Consider the following 24,196-nt stretch of genomic DNA (forward strand, 5'->3'; position numbering starts at 1 on the left):
TATCAGCGTGAAATTATGGTCTAATAAAATATACTTTATCTAATTGTTGACATATTTCATTAAGTGAGAGCTAAGCTTCACTCTTGCCAGTGGAGATTTTATTTGTCTTAGTTTCGTGGTACTTCACGTCGTTTCAGATCAGGCTCTTAGAAGACTGAGCTTAAACTAAAGGTACTGTGAAAGATTTATTTTATAATTTATAAGAAAAAATGGTGCTGTTTCACTATGCAGTATCACTACGATGCGTTACACTGCCATGCTTTCTCCAATAATGCATAAAGTTCAGTGTAACACAATGTTGTAGAAATGTTAGTGCAACATTTATTTTGTTACTGTGACAGGCTGTGGTGGTTTCTCAAGATGGTGGACAACTTTGGGTGTTCGGAGGAGAATTTGCATCCCCGAATGGTGAACAGTTTTACCATTATAAGGACCTATGGGTGCTGCATCTTGCAAGTAAGACATGGGAACAAATCAAGTAAGAACTGTTTTGTACTTGATTACATTATTATAGAAAAAAGTTTCTATTTTTTGTTTTTACTATGTTAGTGCTATATTAACCATTCTTTACCAAAACTGAAACATTTAGTCTCAGCACAATTAGGCTCCTGCCACTATAGACACAATACCACCCTGCAACAATTCTTTTGACACTTTGATTGAAACCTGGTCTTTGCTGTTGTTTTTCAACTAATCTGAAGCTAAGGATTGGATTTTCTGAACCAGGCACTGGTGAGGATTGTTGCAGGAGAGACTGTCTGCTGGTGTTGGGGCCAAAAAATCAGTCTAAATTTTTTTGAGACCCTGCTTCCCAAACAGTTGATGGGCATCAGGAGGTGCAAATATGAGGCCAGAAGAAAAGATATCCATAATACTTCCTGCTTTTAAAAATATATTTCAGAAGGCTTTAATCTGCCTTTCATATGCCTTACAGTAATTTATTTTTCTGGTTTCCCCACTTGAAGCTCATTTAATAGCATGTTCTCGCTTTAGCACAGTTAGGAACATTCTCCAATAGCACTGCCACTATTTTCATATTAGTGCTTAGTTTTTGTTTAAACCATTTAATTGATGCTTCGTCATTTCCCTCTCTGGCCCTCCTACTTGCTGTCTCTCCCACTCACCAGTTCCTCGTTCAGCCTTCCCATGCCTCGTGCTTCCTGCCTACTGTCTCTCTCTGACCCTCCTGCTCTCAACTTCTACTTGCAATTCCACTCTCTAGCTCGCTCCCTTCCTTTCACAGCCCTTCCCTGGAATGAATGTTTTCTTTTTCCGAACAATGAGCGAGAGAGAGCAGGAGAGGAAATTACCAAGCACTGCCTCTTCCACAGAGCTGTGTTCCTCATGTTATCCTTGTGCGGCTGCAATGGTCAGGCAGCTGGCAGTTCTGAGCATGAGGAGAGTAAGGGTGAGAAAAGTGGGATGTGTTGGAAAACAGGTGGTCCACTGTCACTACAAAGTAGTTTCTATTTCATAGTTTTCACATGTGAAGACTGCATTTGGCCTTGGAGGATGGCCTAGCATGGCACTAGTCCTTGAAGGCCCATCTTTAGATTGCATTATGTGGGTGGTAGAAATCTAGGCTGGCTATCTGAGAAATACCACCAAGGGCCAGGATGAGAATGAGGAGTGAGCGAAGGTGCAAAAGACAGTGTCTGTCATCAGTGTGACCTCTTTAGCAATAGCTCTGTAGCACTGTTGCTCATAATCCTCAGAATCATCTGTTCAGGGGCATTCAAAGGATGCATTCTTTAGGATCCTCTTCCTCTACCACCTGTTGTAGATGATCTTGTGCAGGAGAAAGGACAGAACATCAGTTAATGTTTGTCAGTGTTTGAATGATGTGCCTGAATAGCTGGAGGCAGTGAGAGGTTGGTGCAAAGTTGAGTGCAAGGATGTTTGGGGTGAATTCTGAGTATCGGTATATGGTGCTAGCTGAGTAATGAGGTGTGGTGTGCTGAGCAGTGGGATATATTTGTGATGTAGTGGGTATGAAATGTGATAGGCAAATACATTTACTCCCTAATCCACTTGAGTGAGACTATTAATCTTTTTGTAGCACTGCTGCCGGGTTCGTGGTACTGTGCTGTCAATATTCACGACCCTCACCACCCTCCTCTGAATCCTGGGAACCCTCTCCATCCTTTGGTGTGCCATTGTTTCTCCCCGAATAGCCAAAGACAATGATTCCGCAACCTGTAGTGCATATGTGCAAATTTCCTCAGAGATTGTGCCTTTCAAAAAGAAAAGGCTGTCTGGAACACGTGGTTTCTGAACAAAGCTGCTTGGCCCCCTGGGATTTGTTATATGCGAGCTGCTTGTGGCCATGTTATTTTCATGGGAATCAAGTGCCTAGACAGATTTTGTGCGTTAACAACCTCGTTTCCAATGTGCAAAATTGACACAAATCGCAGCTTCTGCACCAGATATTGATACAAATTAATTTTGTGCCAGTATGTCTGCTCTATTATCTCAAAGCGCTGTTTCTATCCCTGGTTTAGAAAATTCACTGTTAGTCAAGCTTGATCCCCTGTATTAACATTTGTACTGGGTGTTATATTTTTCACTTCCTACATATTTTTCCATTACATTGCATCATCTGATAAGCTGATTGGTCTATAGTTCCCAGGAATTGTTTCCCTTAGTAGAAGTGCCTAGGACCACAGGGTGTAATCTCAGAATAAGGAGTTGCCCATTCAAGACAGAGATAAGGAGGAATTTTTGTCTAAGAGAGTAGCGAATCTGTGGAATTCTTTACCACTGCGTGTTTTAAAGGCTGGATCATTAAGTATGTTCAAGGCTGACATAGACAGGTTTTTAACCAGGAAGGGAATCAAGGGTAACAGCAAAATACTGCAGTTGCTGGAATCTCAGCAAGTCTAACAGCATCTGTGGAGAGAGAATAGAGCAAACATTTCAAGTCTGGATAATGAAACTCTGAAGGGTCATCCAGTCTCAGAATGTTGGCTCCATTGTCTTTCCACAGATGCTGTCAGACCTGCTGAAATTTTCCAGCATTTTCTGTTTCTGTGAGGGACTCGAGGGCTATGAGGATAAGGCGGGAAAGTGGAGTTGAGGACTACCATACCAAGTCATGATGTTGTTGAATGCTAGAGCAGACTTGATGGGCCGAATGGTTGACTTCTGCTCCCTATGTCTTGTGCAGCATCCTGTGCTGTGAAGGAGCTTATCAACAGGGCATCTTGGGCAAGCTGCATGCACAATTTGTGGATAAATTGACAGTTTGGTTTGTAATTTGGACTTCCCAATGGAAGTGTTTAAAAAGTGTCAGCTTCATAATTGAGTTAAATTTGACTTTTTGCTGATACCATTGACAAATAAGATAACTTTCCATCTGGGGAATCAGTGATATGACGCCACATGTTGTGTTTGTATAAAAAAAAATTTTATTGAAGATTTTTCCCCTTTTTTATAAACAACGTAACAAACCTTCAGGGATTATTACAGCACAGTACAATCATTTTTCCACATATAAAAAAAGACGAGCAAATATCATTACAAGTAGTTTGGAATATCAGTTGTCAATTACACTTAGTGATGATTATTGTAATTGCTGTAATTAGCACCTCGCTTTATGTAGACAAGGAAAGGATATTAATCGGAGTGGGGATCTGAGACTAACAAAACTAAAGAATCAAGCTACGAGCACATGGCACAATGGCATACACCCTTACCCACAGGATAACAAGGACCAAGCTACATAGCATCAGGCAACCCCTATGGAGTTAAATACAACCAATTGGAGCCTAAAACAGCATCTCAAGACCTCTAAACAATAATAGGATACCATAGAAAGAAGAGGTACAACCCCAAACCCAAGACACAGTATTACAGTGTACACTCACACACACTTGATAGCAGGAGCAGAGCTATACAGCCTTTCAGGAAGAACGCAGATAAAACAGAGGCCAGGTATTTAAACTTATCCTTGGACTCCACAAGGATACCTTCCATTAGGGAACAAACTGATTAAAGTTATCTCCAAACTTCTGTGTAAAAATTTTGAAAATAGCTGCTACCCTTTTCCACATAGTCAAAGTAAGGGATTTTGACACAGATAAAATAGCCAACTATGGCAGTACTGTACCTTTAAGAAATATATTTTAGTCATGTTTCTGCACAGGATGTTTCTAGCAGTTCCTTCCATTTTATCAGAGTCGTTGAGTCTACCAACATCCTGTATTGTTGCAGCAGCACAATTGTTTCTAATGGATAGGATGTTGTTTTTAATCTGAACTAATGCTGTTCTGATGTTTTCCCCTGAGGTTTTGCAGAGTGGGGCTTGATTGGGATGATTGGCAGGTATGATCATGTGACAGGGAAGCTGGGCTTATATATCTGAAGTAAGTTTTTTATTGCTTGCAACTGAAGTATTCCTTCTGCTGGATCAACAGAAACAAGATACAGTTTGACAGGGTACATTATCACGTGTGGGATATCCAAATTAAGAACATGGCTACAGAATTTCAAAGGAGAAACTCAGATAATGCAGAACCCCAGTATTTGGATTCACACTCAGATGATGCAAACAACGGAATACTTCCCCTCCCAACAGGATGATGTGCTCATTGTACAGCCCAGGAGCCAAACTATCAAAAAGCCACTGCCACAATTCCAGCTATGCTGGAGATGCCAATGACAATAAAAACCCAGTCTTTTCCAGTACATACAATCTTTGCCTTCATCAGAGACCAACAAGGATTTTCTAGCCCCAAACTAGCAAAAAAAAAAGAAAAACGCAGTGTCATCAGTTCTAAAAGGAATATTTCCTCACCCACTCTGAGGACTTAGAGGCCATACCCACCACCTCTATACTAAACCACTAACCCACCACCCTGCTGTGGTACTACAAGTGAAGGATGCCATATGATATAAACTGCCATTATAAATGCTTGGATTACAATGCAAGAGAAAAAAAAGGTTAAATATCGCACAACCCTGATGCCATATAACCAATACAGCACGCACAAAATGAAGGAGACCAACTGTCAGCCCACAGCAATGAATATATCACTGCATTACAAACACTGGATCCAGGAGTTTGGATTTATCACAGAGCCAGAAAGAAGCAGGGTGGGCAGACCCCACCTTGCTTCCCCCTATGGCACACCGAGATTGAATGTAAACGGTAATGCATCTTAACCTCGTTCAGCTGCTGGAGCAAGCTGATGGATGAATTCCATGACGAATAAATGGATATCCCTGGCTTTCAAAGACTGACAGGTGACATATGCCTCAGTGCACATATATCAAACACCCTTGTCAGGATAAACGGGTTAAAAAAATGAGGCTTTGTGTGGTGAGTTTAAGAATAAAAAGGGACAGTCACACTTCTAGGAGTATACTACAGATCCCCAGGTAGTGAGAGGGAGATAGATAGGTGTAGGAAAAGAGCGCAATACTAATAGGAGACTTTAACTATCCCAATATCAACCGGATTTTAGACAATATAAGGGACATTGAGGATGAAAAACTTACGTTCTGTGCCCAGGAATTATTAGTTTTTAAACGGTATGTGACAAGCCCAACAAGAGGAGATGCAGTTCTGGATTTAGTCTTGGGAAATAAAGATGGGCAAATGGGTGAAGTGATAGTAGGCGACCATGTCGGGGATAGTGACTACTCTGAACAAGGTCCCACCGTGACTGTCTTCAACTGCCTTTATTAAAAAAGGATTTTCTTGACTTTACTCAGTTTCCCATCACTCCAATCTAACCAGGATTTTCCAGGAACATAGCATGGAGTATACATTCCAGGATTAGATAATTCAGTGTCGTGCATCAGGATAAATAAAATGATTAAAAGATGAGTAGTGGTAGAGCTTGTGAATTTGCAGCCAATCCCACATCCCACAATCTCACATGACCCCCTGTTCTCCAGTTTAGTGTTTTTTTTTTAAATTTGACGTTAATTTACAAAATGCGCAGAAGAAAATAGAAACTATGCAAAAGCACTAAGAAACATTTGCTTAGAGTAGATGGTGCCACCTAACCTATAACAATACATACTTGTTAATGAAATATTAACCAATAGATGCAGCTACATTAAATTTTTACTTATGTTCTGAGTCATGTGGTAAGTTCAGTGTCAGTTAGAGGTCTAATGAATTTTGATATTGCCCCATATCTAACTAAGTAAATAGTCTGAGTTTTAAAAATCCAGCATTCTAAATTTGAAATGTTGGTTACAGCATCAACACAGTTCAGTACCTCTGCCATCTGATGAGATTTTTAGTGAAGAGAATAGAAGTAAGCTCATGTAAAACTGAACTTTTTTTTTGGTGATAGGAAACAACTGTATGAAATTAAGGTTTACAATCCTCAACCCGAGATCTTTTACAAACCTTATTTCCAGTTCTATATTGCTGTAGGCTAATCATTGCCACCAGGAATAGGCCCAAGGAGCAGCCAACAAAATACAGTTATAAGTCCCACCTGTAATGGGAATACCTCCTTGTGTTGATTCTGCCATTCAGGTAACATGGCTTGAATCATGACTCACTTGACATTTCTTGTCAGCCAGCATTCAGGCACCACTGTAAATGCTTGGACAGTAGAAGTAATCCACCCTTGTTTCCCTTTGCATGTGAAGCTAGGATTCCTAACCTTAGGAAAGGCATCAGTTCAGATCATTGATGGAGTTCATGTTGGATCAATGGCAGAGAATGTTGCTCTTTTGTGAATGTACTTGATGGAAAAAGTACTGGTGAGCTTAACATTGTTTTCTAATATTGAAACCTCGCTACTCTCTTGTTTTTTTTAAATTCTCCGGATAGATTTGAAAATTGTAGAGAACAATATAAACTTGGCTGCACTGTTCCAAGCCAAAGAAGTGCAGCTTCTATTAGTGGGTTTCTAGGTGATGTTTAACTTCCAAATATTTGTTCAGTAAAGGCTTCTATAACAGTGTTGGGAATACAAAATCCACTACCATATGGAGTGATTGAAGCAGATAGCATTGATACATTTAAGAGCGGCTAGATGCATATTTGGGGGAGAAGAATATAGAGGGGAAACGGAGGCAAGGTTAAAGAGAGAGGAGGCTCATGTAGCTACAAGTGCTGACGTAAACCAGTTAAGCTCAATGATCTGTTTCTGAGCCGTGTTTGTGTGTAATCTGTAAAACAGATTTACTGTATTTAAAGTCATTTGGAAGTTCCAGATTGCCACTTTGCCATTCATTTTTACATAGTCTGTCTAGAAGACAGGATTACAGCCACAAATGTATTAAAGTCTATTGTAAATCCCTGTTCAACGTAGTGCAAGTTACTTCCATTTAGATTTGAATAAATGCAGTACCAGCATTAGTACACCTGTATTGCTGTAAGCCTAGTTAGTCCCTTAAGTTGCTTGGAGAAGCCTTGCATTGGAACAAGTTCAGGTCTCCAGGAGATGTGTGGGTGGTTAACAGCCCTGAAGACTTGTTTGGTTGGAAATAATATAAAAATAGCTTGTAATTTGCAATGATTCGGAGCTCTTTCCGGTTGGCTGTTGAAAATTGTTTGCATTGCCGTCAGCTGCTTGACAATGCTGCACTAATTACATTGTTCGTGCAAAATACAAGGAACTGAATGCATGAAATGCTGGATTAAAAGTAAGGAAAAATAAACATTAAAAAATTGATCATAATAGCAAAATAATTTTTGAAATGCTATTCAATGAACAGAAAAAAAATTCAAATTCAGAAGACTGGAAGATATTCACAATGGGATAGAGTTTCTCCTCTTTCACACCTGTCATATCTGATAATATAACCCAGCCTGAATTGACCGAACTAGTGTAAAAGTTCAGAAAATTTTAAATATAAATGAGTTATGCCAGAAAGATTTGGGCTCAAGTTTCTGCAATCTTTTATGCAGATTCAATTCACATGAATCAGGTACTGTCCACAACACTGGCCACGTTGATGTTCTGAGTTTGTGCTTTTTGCATTGGCTGAAGATGTATCTTCAGATTTGTACTCATTTTCTTAGGTGCACAAACACTAGCAGATAGAACTTATTAATTTGCTAAGGAACCAATTAGTATGTACCAGTGAAAATGATGGATGATTTAATACAGTTTTCTAGAAGTCATTTTAAACAAAAACAGAAAATGCTGGGAAAACTTAGCAGGTTTGACAGCATCTGTGGAGAGAATAGAACCAATGTTGAGTCAGAATGACCCTTCATCAGAGCTAAAGACAAAGTACATAGGACAAGATTGAGGGTGTGGGGTCGGGGGTGTAGTAATAGGGCACATTCTCTTTATCCAATTAGAAGGAAGGGGAGAATATTAAAATGATCCCATTCCTATTACATTCCCTTTTGAGCTGCATGCTTAGACATTGTATCTAATCTTCATCCCATTATCCCTCTCTCATCCTCTTTGCACTTTTTATTCTTCTCTCGATCATTCTCTACACCCTAGTTATGACTAACACCACATCCTGCACTCTCTCTTTTCTTTCTGTGTATAGTATGCTTTGTCTGTATAATGCACAAAAACAATATTTATCACCGTATACTAATACTTGTGACAATAATAAATCAAATCAAAATCAATCGACCTAATATTTCCTCAAATGAGCTGTCATTTCTTCTTTGTCAAGTGTATCATTTGTTAGAGTACCAGATCAGAAACTCCAAGGTATATTATGAAACCAGACTAGACCTCAACAATATTCAACTATGGCATTAGAATGATGATGAGATGTTTCACTCCAGCGTGATTCTACTGAAAAAGAAAGCTTTTATCAAAAAAATTTTATTTAACAACACAATTTGACTATAACAAATGAATGAGCTTAACCTTTAACAATTGAGCAATACTTAAACATGACAAGATACAAGTTTTAACTGGTAGCCTATCGCTATGAGTTCCAATTCAAGCAATACTCTTCTTATAGAGTCAAACCCCTTCAGTTACTTAGCAAAACACAGGTATACTTGCTGTGACATAGTTACAAGGCTTTGGAGTTTTCAGAGAAGGCTTTTCAAGAGAGAGAGACAGCCAATCCTCTTAAAGAAGAAGCAACCCCCTTTGTTTTTAAAAATGGAACTGAAAAAGTACTTCCCTGCAAGCTTAGCTCCTCCCATTAACCACATGGCTCTATACCTAGTCTGAAATCTCAGGAGAATCTAAATAAACAGAAGGTCCATTAATTCTGCAAAGTAACAGATTCCGAGCTAAAATCAATTATTATCCTGTGCTCAACAGTTGAGCTGCATGCTTTCGTAGACAAATTGACTCCTATAACAAAACACTGCCTCTTAAAGCAACCTCTTAAACCTAAAATAACGTACTATCATAACATGCTTCTTAGAAAAGGAGACCACAACTGCACACACTACTTCAGGTGCATCCTCGCCAAGGTCCTGGACAGCTGCAGTAAGGCATCCTTACTCTTGTACTCAAACCTCCTTGCAATGAGGACAGCATATCATTTGTCGCCTTAACTGCTTGTTTTCAGTGATTGGTGCACTAGAACACCCAGTTCCCTTTGTATGTCTAACACTTCCCAATCTATCACTATTTGAATAATACTCTGCCAATCTGTTTCTGCATCTGAAGTGATTAACTTTGCATTTATCCACATTATACTGAATCTAAGACAACATACCCATTCTTGGTATTTGTCCAGTAATCCTCTGAACTGCTTCTAAAGCATTTACATCTTCCTGTAAATAAGGAGACGAATATTGAACACAACACTTTAGATGTGGTCTCACCAATGCCATCCACAACAGAAGCATAACCACCCTACTTTTGTAATCAATTCCTCTCGCAATAAACAATGACATTCTATTAGCTTTCCTTATTATTTACTGAACTTGTATACCAGCCTTTTGAGATTATACCAAGACATTCTGATCCCATAGAGCTTTGCAATCTCTCGCCAGTTAGATAATAAGAACATAAGAAATAGGAGCAGGAGTAGGCCATCTAGCCCCTCGAGCCTGCCCCGCCATTCAATAAGATCATGGCTGATCTGTCGTGGCTCAGTTCCACATTCCCGCCCTCTCCCCATAACCCTTAATCCCCTTGCCTATCAAAAACCTATCAATCCGCGTCTTAAAAATATTGAGCGAGGCAGCCTCCACCACTTCAACGGGCAGAGAATTCCAGAGATTCACCACCCTTTGAGTGAAGAAGTTCCTCCTCAACTCCGTTCTAAACCGCCCCCCCTTTATCTTGAGGCTGTGCCCTCTAGTCCTACTGTCCTTTCTGAGCAGGAAGAGCCTCTCCACCTCTATCCTGTCCATCCCATTCAATATCTTATACGTCTCAGTGAGATCTCCCCTCATTCTTCTAAACTCTAATGAGTACAAGCCTAGTTTATTCAGCCTCTCCTCATAGTTCAACCCCCTCAACTCCGGAATCAGCCTAGTAAACCTCCTCTGCACTCCCTCCAAGGCCAAAATATCCTTGCGTAAGTGCGGTGACCAAAACTGCACACAGTACTCCAGCTGCGGCCTCACCAGTGCCCTATACAGCTGCAGCAAGACCTCCCTACTTTTATATTCAGTCCCCCTTGCTATGAAGACCAGCATCCCATTAGCCTTCCTGACCACCTGCTGCACCTGCAGGCTGGGTTTTTGCGACTCATGTACAAGGACCCCGAGGTCCCTCTGCACCGTCGCATGCTGCAGTTTTTCGCCACGTAAGTAATAGTCCTTCCTACCATTATTCCTACCAAAGTGGACCACCTTGCACTTGCCAACATTAAATTTCATTTTGCCATTTCCTGGCCCATTCGCCCAGCCTATCTAGATCCTTCTGCAGACTCTCCACACCCTCCGCACAATTTGCCGCTGCACCAATCTTGGTGTCATCAGCAAATTTCGACACCATACACTCAGTTCCCTCCTCCAGATCATCTATATAAATGGTGAATAGCTGAGGCCCCAGCACCGACCCCTGGGGCACTCCACTAGTCACCAACCGCCAATCCAAATAGCACCCATTGACCCCCACTCTTTGCCTCCTATTTGACAGCCAATCCTCTATCCACGCTAATACCCTACCCCCAACTCCGTGCCCCCTGACCTTCTGCAATAACCTCTTGTGAGGCACCTTGTCAAACGCCTTCTGAAAATCAAGAAAGACCACATCCACCGGCTCTCCTCTATCCACCGCCCTAGTCACATCCTCATAGAACTCCAATAAATTCGTCAGACACGACTTCCCCTTAACGAAACCGTGCTGCGTCTGCTCTATCAAGCAATTCCCCTCAAGATGCCTCGCTATTTTCTCCTTGATCACGGATTCTAACATTTTTCCTACAACAGACGTTAAACTAACCGGCCTATAATTCCCCGCCTTTTGCCTGCCACCCTTCTTAAACAACGGCGTAACGTTAGCCATTTTCCAATCTTCCGGCACTTCCCCGGAATCCAGTGACGTTTGGAAAATAATCACCAAGGCATCCACTATCACCTCCGCCGTTTCCTTCAGAACCCTTGGATGCATTCCATCCGGTCCTGGGGACTTGTCCACAATCAGTCCCTCCAGTCTGTCGAGCACCGCCTCTTTAGTAACAATAATGTCATTCAGGCCCTCCATTCCTACCATCTTTCCATTGCTAACACCCGGCAAATTATTCACGTCCTCCTCCATGAAGACCGAAACAAAAATGTTATTCAGGGCCTCAGCCATTTCCCCATCCCCTACCACTAAGTCCCCCATCTCATCCTCTAAGGGTCCAACGTTCACCCTAGCCAGCCTCTTCCTTTTTATATATTTATAAAAACTCTTGCTATCCTTTTTTATATTAAGCGCTAGCCCAGCTTCATAGTTTATCCTACCCTTCTTTATCAACTTCTTTGTCATTCTTTGTTGACATTTAAACCTCTCCCAATCCTCTTCTCGCCCACTACTCTTAGCTACTCTAAACGCATCTGCTTTTAATTTAACACTTTCCTTCACCTCCTTCGTTATCCACGGCTGATTATCTCTCCTACTGCGATCCTTTTTAACCATTGGAATAAATTTCTGCTGAGCACCAAGAAAGATCTCCTTAAAGATCCTCCACTGTTCCTCAGCAGACCTACCTTCCAATGCACTCCCCCAATCTACATTTGCCAATTCCTCTCTCATCCTACCATACTCCCCTCTGTTCAAACAAAGGACACATGTCCAGGAACCCAGTTCCTCCTCCTCCATCTGCATCAGAAACTCCACCATACAATGATCACTCTTCCCAAGAGGATCCTTCACCGCAAGGTCCCTAATTCTACCCGCCTCATTACATAACACCAGATCCAAGATAGCTCGCTCCCTTGTCAGCTCCAGCACACATTGTTCGAGGAAACTATCCCGGCAGCATTCCAAGAACTCCTCCTCAAGCCCACCTTGTCCAACATGGGTCGACCAATCAATATGTAGATTGAAATCCCCCATAATTGTCGCTGTCCCATTCCTGCACGCCGCATTTATTTGCGCGTTAACAGTCTGCCCCACCTCCAGATCATTATTCGGGGGCTTATAAACGACACCCACCAGCATCTTCCTCCCTTTGCTGTTCCTAATCTCCACCCACAACGATTCTACGTTCTGCTGTTTGGTTCCTATATCATCCCTTGCTACCACCCTGATGCTATCCTTAATCAGCAGAGCTATGCCCCCCCCCCTTTTTCATCCTGCCTATCCTTCCTAAACACTTGATACCCCTGGACATTCAGCTCCCAGTCCCTGTCACCTTGCAGCCACGTCCCTATAATGGCCACCAGATCATATCCATTTGTGCTGATCTGCGCCACCAGTTCATCCACTTTATTCCGAATGCTTCGTGCATTCAGATAAAGTGCCTTCATCCCAGCCTTCACCTGTACCCTATTTGCCAGAACGCCACCAACCATACTCACACCCCCTACTCCTTTTATTAATGGGACATCCTTGGCCTCCTCCCTTACCTGCACCCTCTCCTTTACTTTAGACCCCGTAATGTCACCTACCCTTGCGCGCACGCGCGCACCCCCCCCACCCCCCCACTAATTAGTTTAAAGCCCTAACTACAGTCCTATTTACATGATTAGCCAGCACTCTGGTCCCAGCATGGTTCAGACCAACCCCATCCCACCTGAACAGGTCCCACCTACCCCAATACTGATGCCAATGCCCCATAAATTCAAACCCATTCCTCCCACACCAATCCCTGAGCCATCCATTCACTTCCTTAATCTTATCAACCCTACGCCCGTCTGCACTCGGTTCAGGCAGTAGTCCGGAGATAACCACCTTGTCGGTTCTACTTTTTAATTCCATTCCCAGCTTTTCAAACTCCCTCCCCAGATCCTCAGTTCGCATTTTACCTACGTCGTTGGCACCCACATGTACTACAATGACCAGATTCTCACCCTCCCACTCCAGGTTCCTCTGCAGCCCAGATGCGACATCCTGGACCCAAGCACCAGGCAGACAACACACCCTTCTGTGCACTTTGTCATTGTGACAAAGGACAGTGTCAATACCCTTAACCACACTATCCCCAATCACTACTATGTTCCTTTTCACCTTCTCTTTGCCTATGACCTGTGTCTGCATCACTGTACCGTGTGCAGTTTGCTCACCAACCTCGCCGCCCTCATTCTTGTCCACACTGGAAGGAAGAACCTCAAACCTGTTATGCAGATTGAGAGGCTGAGGCATTTGGTCCCCACCCTCCTTCCTCCAGTCCCCACCCTCCTCCTTCTCCACAGCCCCCTCCTGTTCCTGACCCTTAGAGTTAGCCAGTCTGGGGGGGGGGGGGGGGGGGGGTGGATGTCTGTTGCACCCCATTGTCAATGGCACCCTCCCTCTCCCTGATGAGCCTCAGTGTCTGTAGCTCAGAGGCCAGCTCATCTACCTTGAGCTGGAGCTCCTCCAGCAACCAGCACTTACTGCAGACATGGTCACATGGAAGGACCCTGGGGTCCACCAGCTCCCACGTCATACAGAAACAGCACATCACATGCCCCTCCATTATTCCCTGTAGTAATATTGAACGAATTCAACGCAAACTTACCTGGCCCTTTTCTCCAAGCCCTTTGAACCTAAGCCCTAGTAGCTCACTCTGCTTCCCTCTCACTCTGCTGCCCACTGTCTACACCAGGCCTCCTTTTAAACCTGGTGCTGTTTAAAAGCCTGCTTACCCACAAATCCCTGCTATCCACTCCCTTTGAATTCTTAAAGCAGTAAACACAAAAAGCCCACGAAAATGCTTTTAAATAATTTAAACAGTTCTACAAGGTAAGTTCTAACTACACACTAAAAAGCCCGCGAAAATGCTTTAAACTAATTTAAACAGGTTTTAAACAGGTAATTTCTTACTTGACTCTCTGCTCCTTCACTCGCCTGCTCCAGCAAACAATAATACGCGTTTTTATTTTTCCTGGCAGAATGGACAATTTCACATTTTCCCTCATGATACTCCATTTGTAAGATTTTTGCCCATTCAGTTTGTTAACGTCCCTTTGTAGTCTGATGTCATCTTTGCAACTTTCCTACCTATCTTTGTGTCATCAGCAAATTTAATAAGTATCCATATGGCCCCATTATCCAAGTAATTTATTTATATTATAAAATATTGAGCTCCTGCATTGATCCATGAAACTCATTACACCCTGCCAACCACAAAAAGACCCATTTATGACTAGTCTTTGTTTCCAGTCAGCTAGCCAGTGTATTACCCCTACATCATGAGCTTTCATTTTCCGCAATACCTTTGATGCAGCATCTTATCAGATGCTTGCTGGAAATGCAAATACAGTACATCCACCAGTTCCTATTTATCCACAGCACACGTTACTTCTTCAAAGAACTCTAATACATTGATTTCCCTTTCACAAAACTCTGACCCTTGAATTTTTTTAAGTGCCCTGCTATAACATCTTCAATAATAGCTTTATACATTTTCCCTTGGACAGATGTCAAGCTAATTTGCCCGAGTTTCCTTTTTTCTGAATTCTTATTAAAATACCTGTAGAAATTCTTATTGCCCATCTTTATATCTCTAGTTACCTTTTTCTGAAACTCTTAATTTTTCCCTCTTATTAATCTGTTTGTCATTCTTTGCTGTTCTTTATATTTTGCCCAGTCTTCTGACCTGCCACACCACTTGCACATTTGTATGCTTTTCCTTTAGTTTGATACTGGTGGGTCCACCCCTGGTATTTTTTTTCCACTAGAATGCATCTATTCTGTGTAGATCTGTTTGCCCTGGATCACTCTGGTATCCAGGAGTTCCCACATGTTGCAACCATGACATATTACCTGTCTTGCCATCCTTTATGTGCTTTAATAATTACTTAACTATTTTATTCAATTGTTTATTTTCCTTTTTTGCATTAATCTTACCACAAATCCCTGTACTATTTTAAATTTTAAGAATAGAGACCTAAACCACTTGCTGGATGCTCACCAAACAGTTAGCTTCTTCCCCTATAGTAGAACAAGAACCAATTTCTGCGCAGTGAAAAATTAAAAAGGATAAAAGATTACCTCACCCCCATCCTAATCAAACTCCCTCAACTCACCAAATTCCCGCACTTCAATGAAGTCACACGGATGAGACTTTATATTATTTAGTTGACTGTTTGTCTCTAAATATGTCTTAACCTAACAATTTATTCAATGGAAAAGGAAGACCCACTGAATTTGGAAGAGATGGTAGAGCTTGGAGAAAAGCCTATATTTAGGAGATGTGTTTGAGATTTCTGCAATTCTTAAAAATTTTACAGGTGAAGGTCCATTGTGATTTAAGATACTTGGCTGGGTGAAAAAATATGTAATTTGTTATTTAAAGCAAAATTGTAACCATCAAAGAATGCATTTACGTTCTGGCTATAAATGTTGAGTAGCGGAAATTATCCTCCTTAGTGACATCATACTTTCCAACAGGAAGAAAGACTTCTCACTTAAGGTGGATTTTTTTTCCAACAAGCCACCTGAGTTGCACTATTATGAATAGTAGTACAGCTAATGAGTTACTCAGTATAGATGAATGATTTTGTAGAAAAAGAAAGCAAAGCGTAAACATTGAAAACCTTTAAGGAAAATCATTCAGGTTACGTTAGAATGGATTTCTTCACAATTTCACATTGTAACCATGTTGTTTGGCTCTTAATATGAATAATTTAAAACTTTGTTTCTATGCTATTTATTCACCCGTGAGAACCCTGGTTGGATACAGCAGCTTTATTGTATGCAGTATCCATATCAAGTATTTACAGCAGCATGGAGGTGTGGCTAAAGCTTAAGGCATCCTGGATCTAGAGACAAAGCAAGTACTTGTGTCTGTTTTCAGGACCTTATCTTTCCTGGAACAGGTCACAAGCCTGAAGCTAGAGGCTTTAACTTGAGGCGTGCCACTCTGCATCAAGCATGACTGACCAGAAGATTTTTCTGCTCTTACTGCCTGCCATAAGTGTGTTGGAAGGTTTTATAGATTGACAATCAACATGTTTGTCTTTGTTATGAAAGCGTTTTTAGTGGCTGACCAGTCTTGGAGTAGGACTGGAACTCAGCTTTCTGTTCAGGCAACGAAGCTACCCACTGCCCCATAATATTTCCGATGAGTATAACCTTAGACCATTAATAAATTGAGTCATTTTCATCACTTGAAATGGTATTCTGGTCAGACTAAATGATTCACCGAAATATAGTTTTTGTTCTTGGATGATATTGATCACTTGTATAACTTTAGTATGGATTAGTAAAAGGCTGGTTGTTTCCATTTAAGCTTTGCCGTGATGTTGTCTTCTTCCCATGATGAAAATCTTAGCAGTTGCTCTCTTGGATCATCTGTTTCTGGCAGCACAGCTGTCTCACAGCGCCAAGTTCGATTCTAGCCTTGGGTGACTGTATAGAGTTTGCATGTTTTCCCCATGTATGTGTGGATTTCCTCCAGGTACTCCAGTTTCCTCCCACAGTCTAAGGATGTGAAGGTTAAGTTGATTAGCTGTGCTAAATTGTCCCTTAGTGTCAGGAGGGGTAGCATAGTAAATGAGTGTGATTACAGGGGTAGGGCCTGGGTGGGATTATTGTCGGTGCAGGTTTGATGGACTGAATGGCCACTTTTTGCACTGTAGGGATTCTATGAATCTTGCTATTGAATTTTAGGCATAGCTTGTGGGTTGGAAGCTATTAAGGGTATTTTGGCTTTGTGTTTCATGATACTTCAACTGTCATGTAACTGTTTTGTCTTTAATAGGGCAACAGGTGGACCATCAGGAAGAAGTGGACATCGGATGGTTGTTTGCAAGAGACAGATCCTAGTATTTGGTGGATTCCATGAGAGTACAAGGTAATTTACATGCAACGTGAGACAATGGTCTTACTGTATAACAAAAGGTGTGATTGATTTATCTAATGAGAATACTGAAGTGCCCATAATTTATTCAACAATCACTTGCAAAGTACCATAAAATCTGATCATAGAAATATCCAGGAAGTAAATTGCAAATATACAAAGGAATGTAGAACCACTTGGGTCTCTGAGACTTGGGTCTTAGTGCCATTCATCTAATGACTGTAAGGAGTTCTTCAACAGAAAAGACTTGCATTACTATAATATGGAACATATTTGCATGGGTCTGGACAGATCGTATTTTGTAATACTTTTTTGTAACCTGATTTTTTTAAAATATAACACACAACACACTTGTATTGAGCAACCAGAAATTTTTATAGCAGGGACCATTACCCCTAGATATAGTATGTGTCTGTCTTCCATCATTGGAGCCACCTGTTCTTTGCAATTGCTTTCAAGTTATTGTAGATGATGGCAGCATTTATTGGCCATCCCTAATTGCCCTTGGGAATCACCTTTTTGAGCCACTTCATCTTTGTTGTGAAGAAACTCCGACAATACTGTTCAGTACTAATTTCTGGGATTGTGAGCCAGCGACAATGTAACATGGGCAATATTTGTTAAGCAAGGATGGTTTGCAATTTGGTGCTGAAACTTGAAGAAGATGGAGTTTCCATGCACTCCTGCCCTTTTCCTTCCGAATGGTGGAGTCTGCAGGTTTGGGAGGTGTTGTCAAAGAAACCTTAATGAGTTACTGTGATGTATCCTGTAGCTAGTACATGATGCAATCACAGTAATGTGATATTGCGGGGAGTGGATGGGTGCTCATCAGATAGACTGCTTTATTCAACATAGTGTTGAGCTAGAATTTTATTAGAACAGTACCCATCTTGACCAATTGGGTATATTCAATCACATTTCTGACTCAGGCCTTCTAGTGAAATTAGAGGTTTGGGAGAGTCAGGAAGTGAGCAGTTAGCTACATAAAGGCTGAGACAGAGTGTGCCAAGTGAACAAGGTAAGGGAGAGGGAGGAAGACAAATAAAGAGAGAAATTAGAGATAACAGCAGTTGAAGAAAACAAGAGAAGGAGACTGAGCAGATGGAATGAAATATTAAAATTAAGAAAATACAACTTGTATTGTCCAGTGGGCTCTTAAATGTGAAGTAGGTTGGGAGTTGGACAGGGCATCTTATCAAGAATCAAGCTGAAATATGATTTAGTCACATGTGACCCATTCCCACTCAGTTTTACTCAAAAAAAAAAGCTGGACACCCATGCTGTGTTCATTGCACGCGAGTAGAACAGTCTGTTAGATGACCTGGCTTGATCTTGCCTTTCGTTCCCTGAAGGTGTCTTTATGCTGTCGCCTCATAATCCCTGATGGAAAGCTCTGGACTTGAAGTGGGGGAACTAAAGGCCATATGCCCACATTGTACCGTAAACACTTCCAGCTGTTAGCGTGCCTCTTATTGAATGTGTACTATCTTAACATTGATGATTTTTAAAAACTCACAAAAGGAAAGTGATACCAGAACAAATTCCCACTGATTTATTTCAGGGAATTATACTGTGATGTTACCTCTCTGGGAGGAATTAATTGCATTTGTGAAGGAGACAGCTTATCTGTACTGGCATTAATTGCGCAAGTTTCATTTGGGATAAACAGATCCAGCACTTGCTTTGCTGTGTCCTGCTTGTATGAAACATGTCCAATATCTGTACTGTGTACTTAAAAATTAATGATTTTTAAGTATGAATTATTTTGATATATTTACTTCACACAATATAGCATCTCTTAAGTAGTGGCATTGAATGTTTAGTGATATTTGTGCACAACATCAGTTGCAGTTTCATGGCATAGTGAGGGATTGTGCAATCATGACTGACCAACATGTGGCTTTCATTTGAAGCACCTTTTATTTTTGTGGAAGTTGCGCTACATTGTTTTTAACTCGTGCTTTAATGATTATGTGTCTAACTGATTCTCAATAAAAGCTCAAGGCTGTCACTAGGATTTATCAGATTTGCAGAATTCAAGACTTGTATTACACTTTCATAATACATAAAATAAGACTTAAAATACTACCATAACATTTTAATATTCTTTCCAATGAATTAACATAAAAAATATAATTCATCATTCACCCAACCCCTGTGACTTCAAAGATAAGTATTTAAGTTTGCAGTTATCCCAAGAACATTTTAAAATTTGGAAATACTGTTGCAAATTTGGGGCAATATGACAAGAATGAAGATGCCTGTTAAAATGGACGCATTACAATTATAGCTAGATAATGTCAGTGTGTGGTATGCATAAAGTTGTTATATAAATCAACGTCAAACAGTAATACAGACATAGTTGATTCATAGTCCTCAGCAAAAGTGAAATCATGAAGTTATAGAATTATTTCAGTTTTACAAAAGTATGGAGATATTCCACTTCCAATAATATAAAATTGAATGTTTTCCAATCTTTGTAGTAACAGGAATATCACACTAATATGGGACAGTGTAATATTGGTGATGGCAAACCTGGAAAAGCATTTTTCTATTTCAGTTGTTATTTATATATTTTTAAACCCAGCAATGGCTCATTTTATCTTGAAATTACTCGTTAGAGTTTAGAAGAATGAGGGGAGATCTCATTGAGACATATAAGATGATGAATGGGATGGATAGGATAGAGGTAGAGAGACTCTTCCCGCTCAGAAAGGACAGTAGGACTAGGGGGCACAGCCTCAAGATAAAGGGGGGGTGGTTTAGAACGGAGTTGAGGAAGAACTTCTTCACTCAAAGGGTGGTGAATCTCTGGAATTCTCTGCCTGTTGAAGTGGTGGAGGCTACCTCGCTAAATATTTTTAAGACGTGGGTTGATGGGTTTTTGATAAGAGAGGGCAGGAATGTGGAACTGAGCCACGTCAGATCAGCCATGATCTTATTGAATGGCGGGGCAGGCTCGAAGGGCTAGATGGCCTACTCCTGCTCCTATTTCTTATGTTCTTATGTTTAAGGAAGAATTGATGTTTCTATTTAACTGCAATTATAAATGCAAATTCAATGGAAAATATAATGTCAAAAGGATTTTCACTTTGACAGAAAAGGTTTAATAAACAATTCTTTGTTTCAGGGATTTTGTTTATTACAATGACATTTACTCCTTTAACCTGGATACACTCACATGGTCAAAGTTATTTCCCTCTGGGACCGGTCCATGCCCGCGATCAGGTTGTCAAATGGCTTCCACTACAGATGGCAATGTGATCATTTATGGAGGTTATTCAAAACAGGTAATTCATCCATCTTTAGGGATCTGCTATTTATTCACTTTGGCATAAAACAACAGAAATAGTTATATCATAGTAATAGCTGCCTTGAAGCATTTATAGACATTAAGTAATTTTCTTTTGATTAGGAAATAATCATTTCTTGTAACACAGTCGAGATTCTGGATATCAAAAAACAAATCAAATTTTGTAATAGTCACTGATGATTAATATTTTCATCATTTTAAATGTGGCTAATAGCAGTGGGAAATCTGATAAGGCCATCAGAGAAATAAAAAATAGTCAGCTTGGGGAAAGCAGCAGTAGTCTTGGGATAGTGATTGATTGATGAAAATAATAGGCTTTCCTGATGAGAATTTGTTTCTATTTTAGTTACTGGTAGCCTGTAATTTGAATGTTTGGGAAGTGGTGCGTCTTTATACAGGAATATTGCTTTCTCACCCATGCTTAATTTGATTAATGATTTAAACATAGACATGATGGAAAGTCTGGCAAATTTCAGCAAGGGAGGTGGTAAGAGCACTACAATGCACTTGGTGTTGCTGAGTTAGGCAAGTGTATAACAAAGGAAATGAGTGCTGAGGAAATCCCTACTATTGTATTCAAGATGTGCTCCAGAACAAGCTGTTCCCTTAGCCAAATTGCTCCTGTAAAGCTGTGACACTGCAATCTACTTAAAAGTGCAAGATTGGAATAATATCCTATTGATGCCCTCATGATCAGCAAATTGAACAGAATAGCATGATGGAAGGAATTTTATCTATTGTGCCGTTCGGGACATTGACTCAATAATAATTTTAAAAATTGGAACTGTTTAATAAAGATAGTGCTGTGATATTATGTACATGAGCAAAGGTGGAAGTAGCTGAAAAATTGGATAGCGTAAGAACAGATGAAAAGGAAGCAATTAAAAGCTTGACAGCATTAAAAATTGATAACTACCTCAGTCTGGAACACAACCTAGGTTATTGAAGAAAGTAAGAGTGGAAATTGTGGAAGCTCTGACCATAGATGCAGAAATGGACAGAAAATTGGAGTGTTGCAGATCCTCGTCTATGGCCATAAAGAAGGAAAGGCGAAAAACAAAGTAACTCCATGTCAGTTAGCTAACATCAAGGATGATAAACCTTTTGAGACAGTAATCCATTAACAGTATTTTTAAAATCAAAAAGAAGCAGTGTCAGTGTTTAACTTATTACTGTTTCAGTTCCAAATAAGTAATATTCTCACAGACTTAAAATTCCACCTTTTATATACAGTTGCAACCATAAAAATACTTGCTCCAAGAGATGTGGACAGTCTCAAACCTGTTTCAGAGGTTTTGATTTTCAGAACCGCTTGAAGACCTCTGTTTTAAACAAATCCCAACCAGAACTGGATACATTATCTCTCTGCCACAAATCTGGCTCCTCCTATTAACCACATTATTACATGACTCTGTCAATCAACCTAATCAAAACCTCAGGGGAGATCTTTATCTATAACAAAAATCCATTAGCTCTGTCCTAAGTAAACACTATATGGTCAAAATGTGTAATTATCCTGCTCTCCTAGCACCTGAGCTGCATTCTTCCCAGACATACCGACTGCCTATAGAAAAAAAACCGAATCTTAAAACATTCCCTCAAATAAAAGGCAAACTGTGTTTAACTAATTTAGTTAAGTTTTTCAATGAGCCAATAGAGAGGAGTGTTGACATGTACATGGATTTGCAGTAGGTGTTTGATAAAGTGTGATATAAAAGGCCCATTAGCAAAATTGAAGCCTAAGATGAAATGGGCAGACATGTGGCAAACACTATTAGTGTCACTGAAGTTACTGTGAAAATCCCTTAATTTAATGCGGAGGAGGCTGAAGTAATTTATTTTGGAAGGAAGAATGAGGTGAAGCAATATGAATTAAATTGTGCAATTTTAGGGAAAATAACCTCAAAAATATAGGAAGGTATTGTTAATATCCAATCATACTCAAAAGGGAAATTGTCTTTGTGAAAAGCATGCTTTGGAGAATTGAAACCAGCAAGGAAATAGTTGTCATCTTTAAATCTGCGAGTGACTTTAATACATTTTTATGATGTTATACGTTTATACATGTGTCAAGAATTGATTTTAAAACAATCTTACTATTATAATCTTGTTTTCATTGCACAGTATATCTTTGAAAATTACCTGAACAAAATAATGTTTTGTTTGTACAAGATGATAGAGCAAAATACATTGTCCCATGTTAATCTCCATTTTAGGGTTTGTTTAATATCTTTTGCCAAAACATTGGAACAAAAGTTACTGATTATTAAAATAATACAATACAACTTTAGTGAACAACCAAGTGCCAAATAAAACAAACCCACCCCTGCTCATCTTGAACTTAATGTGAGCTTAGATATGAATTAGGAGCACACCTGGGCCATTCAGCCCCTCAAACATAGTCTGCCATTGGAATAAGATTATGACTGAACTTAACCTTACATTCTCAACCCCACATTCCCACCTACCCTGATAGCCTTTGACTCCCATGGTAGTCAAGAATCTATCTACCTGTGTCTTAAAAATATTCAATGAACTTGCCTCCACCACTTTCTGGAGAAAAGAGCTCTCTCAACCCTCGAGAGGAAAAAAAGTCCTCATAAGATGAACTGCGTCCCTCCTGCCCCATCCAGCCCTACCCCCCAACAACCCCAAAGATAAGTTCAGTGAACCTTCTCTGAACTGCTTCTAATGCATTTTCACCCTTTCTTAAATAGAGACCAAAACTGTACACAGTACTGCAAATAGTGTCTCAGCAGCACTCTGTACACTGTAACAAAGCACCTCTACTTTCATATTTATTTCCCCTTGCAGTGAATGGTAACATTCTATTTGCCTTCTTAATCACTAGCTGTTCTTGCGTACTAACGTTTTATGACTCATGTACCAGAACACCAAGATCCCTCTGTTCCTTAAGAGTTCTGTAATCTCTGTCCATTTAAATAATATGCTGCTTTTCTATTCTCCCTGCCAAAGTGCATAATTTCATATTTTCCTACATTATACTCCATCTGCCAAATTTTTGGCCAATCACTTAACCTACCAATATCCCTTTGCAGAGTCCTTACTTTCCTATCTACCTTTGTGTCATCATCAAATTTAGCAAACATGTATTCAGCCCCTTCATTCAAGTCATTGATTCAAATGGTAAATAGTTGAGGCACTTGTCACGTCCTGCTAACTGGAAAATGACCCATTTATGCCTATTCTCTGTTTCCTGTTAGCTAACCAATCCTCTATCCGTGCTATTGGTAAAATCAGTAAGAAATCTCACAGCACCAGGTTAAAGCCCATCAGCTTTATCTGGTAGCAAAAGCCACTAGCTTTCAGAGCGCTGCTCCTTCGTCAGGTAAATGGGAGTTCTGTTCACAAACAGGGCATATAAAGACACAAACTCAATTTACAAAATAATTTGTAACTATTATAATTATTTTGTAAACTGAGTTTGTGTCTTTATATGCCCTGTTTGTGAACAGAACTCCCATTTACCTGACGAAGGAGCAGCACTCTGAAAGCCAGTGGCTTTTGCTGCCACTGTTGGACTTTAACCTGGTGTTGTGAGACTTCTTACTGTGTTTACCCCAATCCAATGCC

At 40.3% G+C, this 24,196-nt stretch overlaps 1 protein-coding gene across 1 annotated transcript in view; it reads left to right on the forward strand.

Moving 5' to 3' along the window:
- The window catches only part of klhdc4 (kelch domain containing 4), a 60,248-nt gene that overhangs the window by 11,026 nt on the left and 25,026 nt on the right, over positions 1–24,196 (forward strand). Inside the window, exons 5-7 of the mRNA XM_080186888.1 lie at positions 342–478; positions 17,191–17,283; positions 20,420–20,579. Coding sequence (XP_080043014.1) covers positions 342–478; positions 17,191–17,283; positions 20,420–20,579 — 390 coding nt within the window. The remainder of the gene's footprint in view (positions 1–341; positions 479–17,190; positions 17,284–20,419; positions 20,580–24,196) is intronic.

The sequence above is a fragment of the Carcharhinus amblyrhynchos genome, chromosome 4 (assembly GCF_965287045.1).
Source record: "Carcharhinus amblyrhynchos chromosome 4, sCarAmb.v2.hapA, whole genome shotgun sequence".
NCBI lineage: Eukaryota > Metazoa > Chordata > Chondrichthyes > Carcharhiniformes > Carcharhinidae > Carcharhinus > Carcharhinus amblyrhynchos.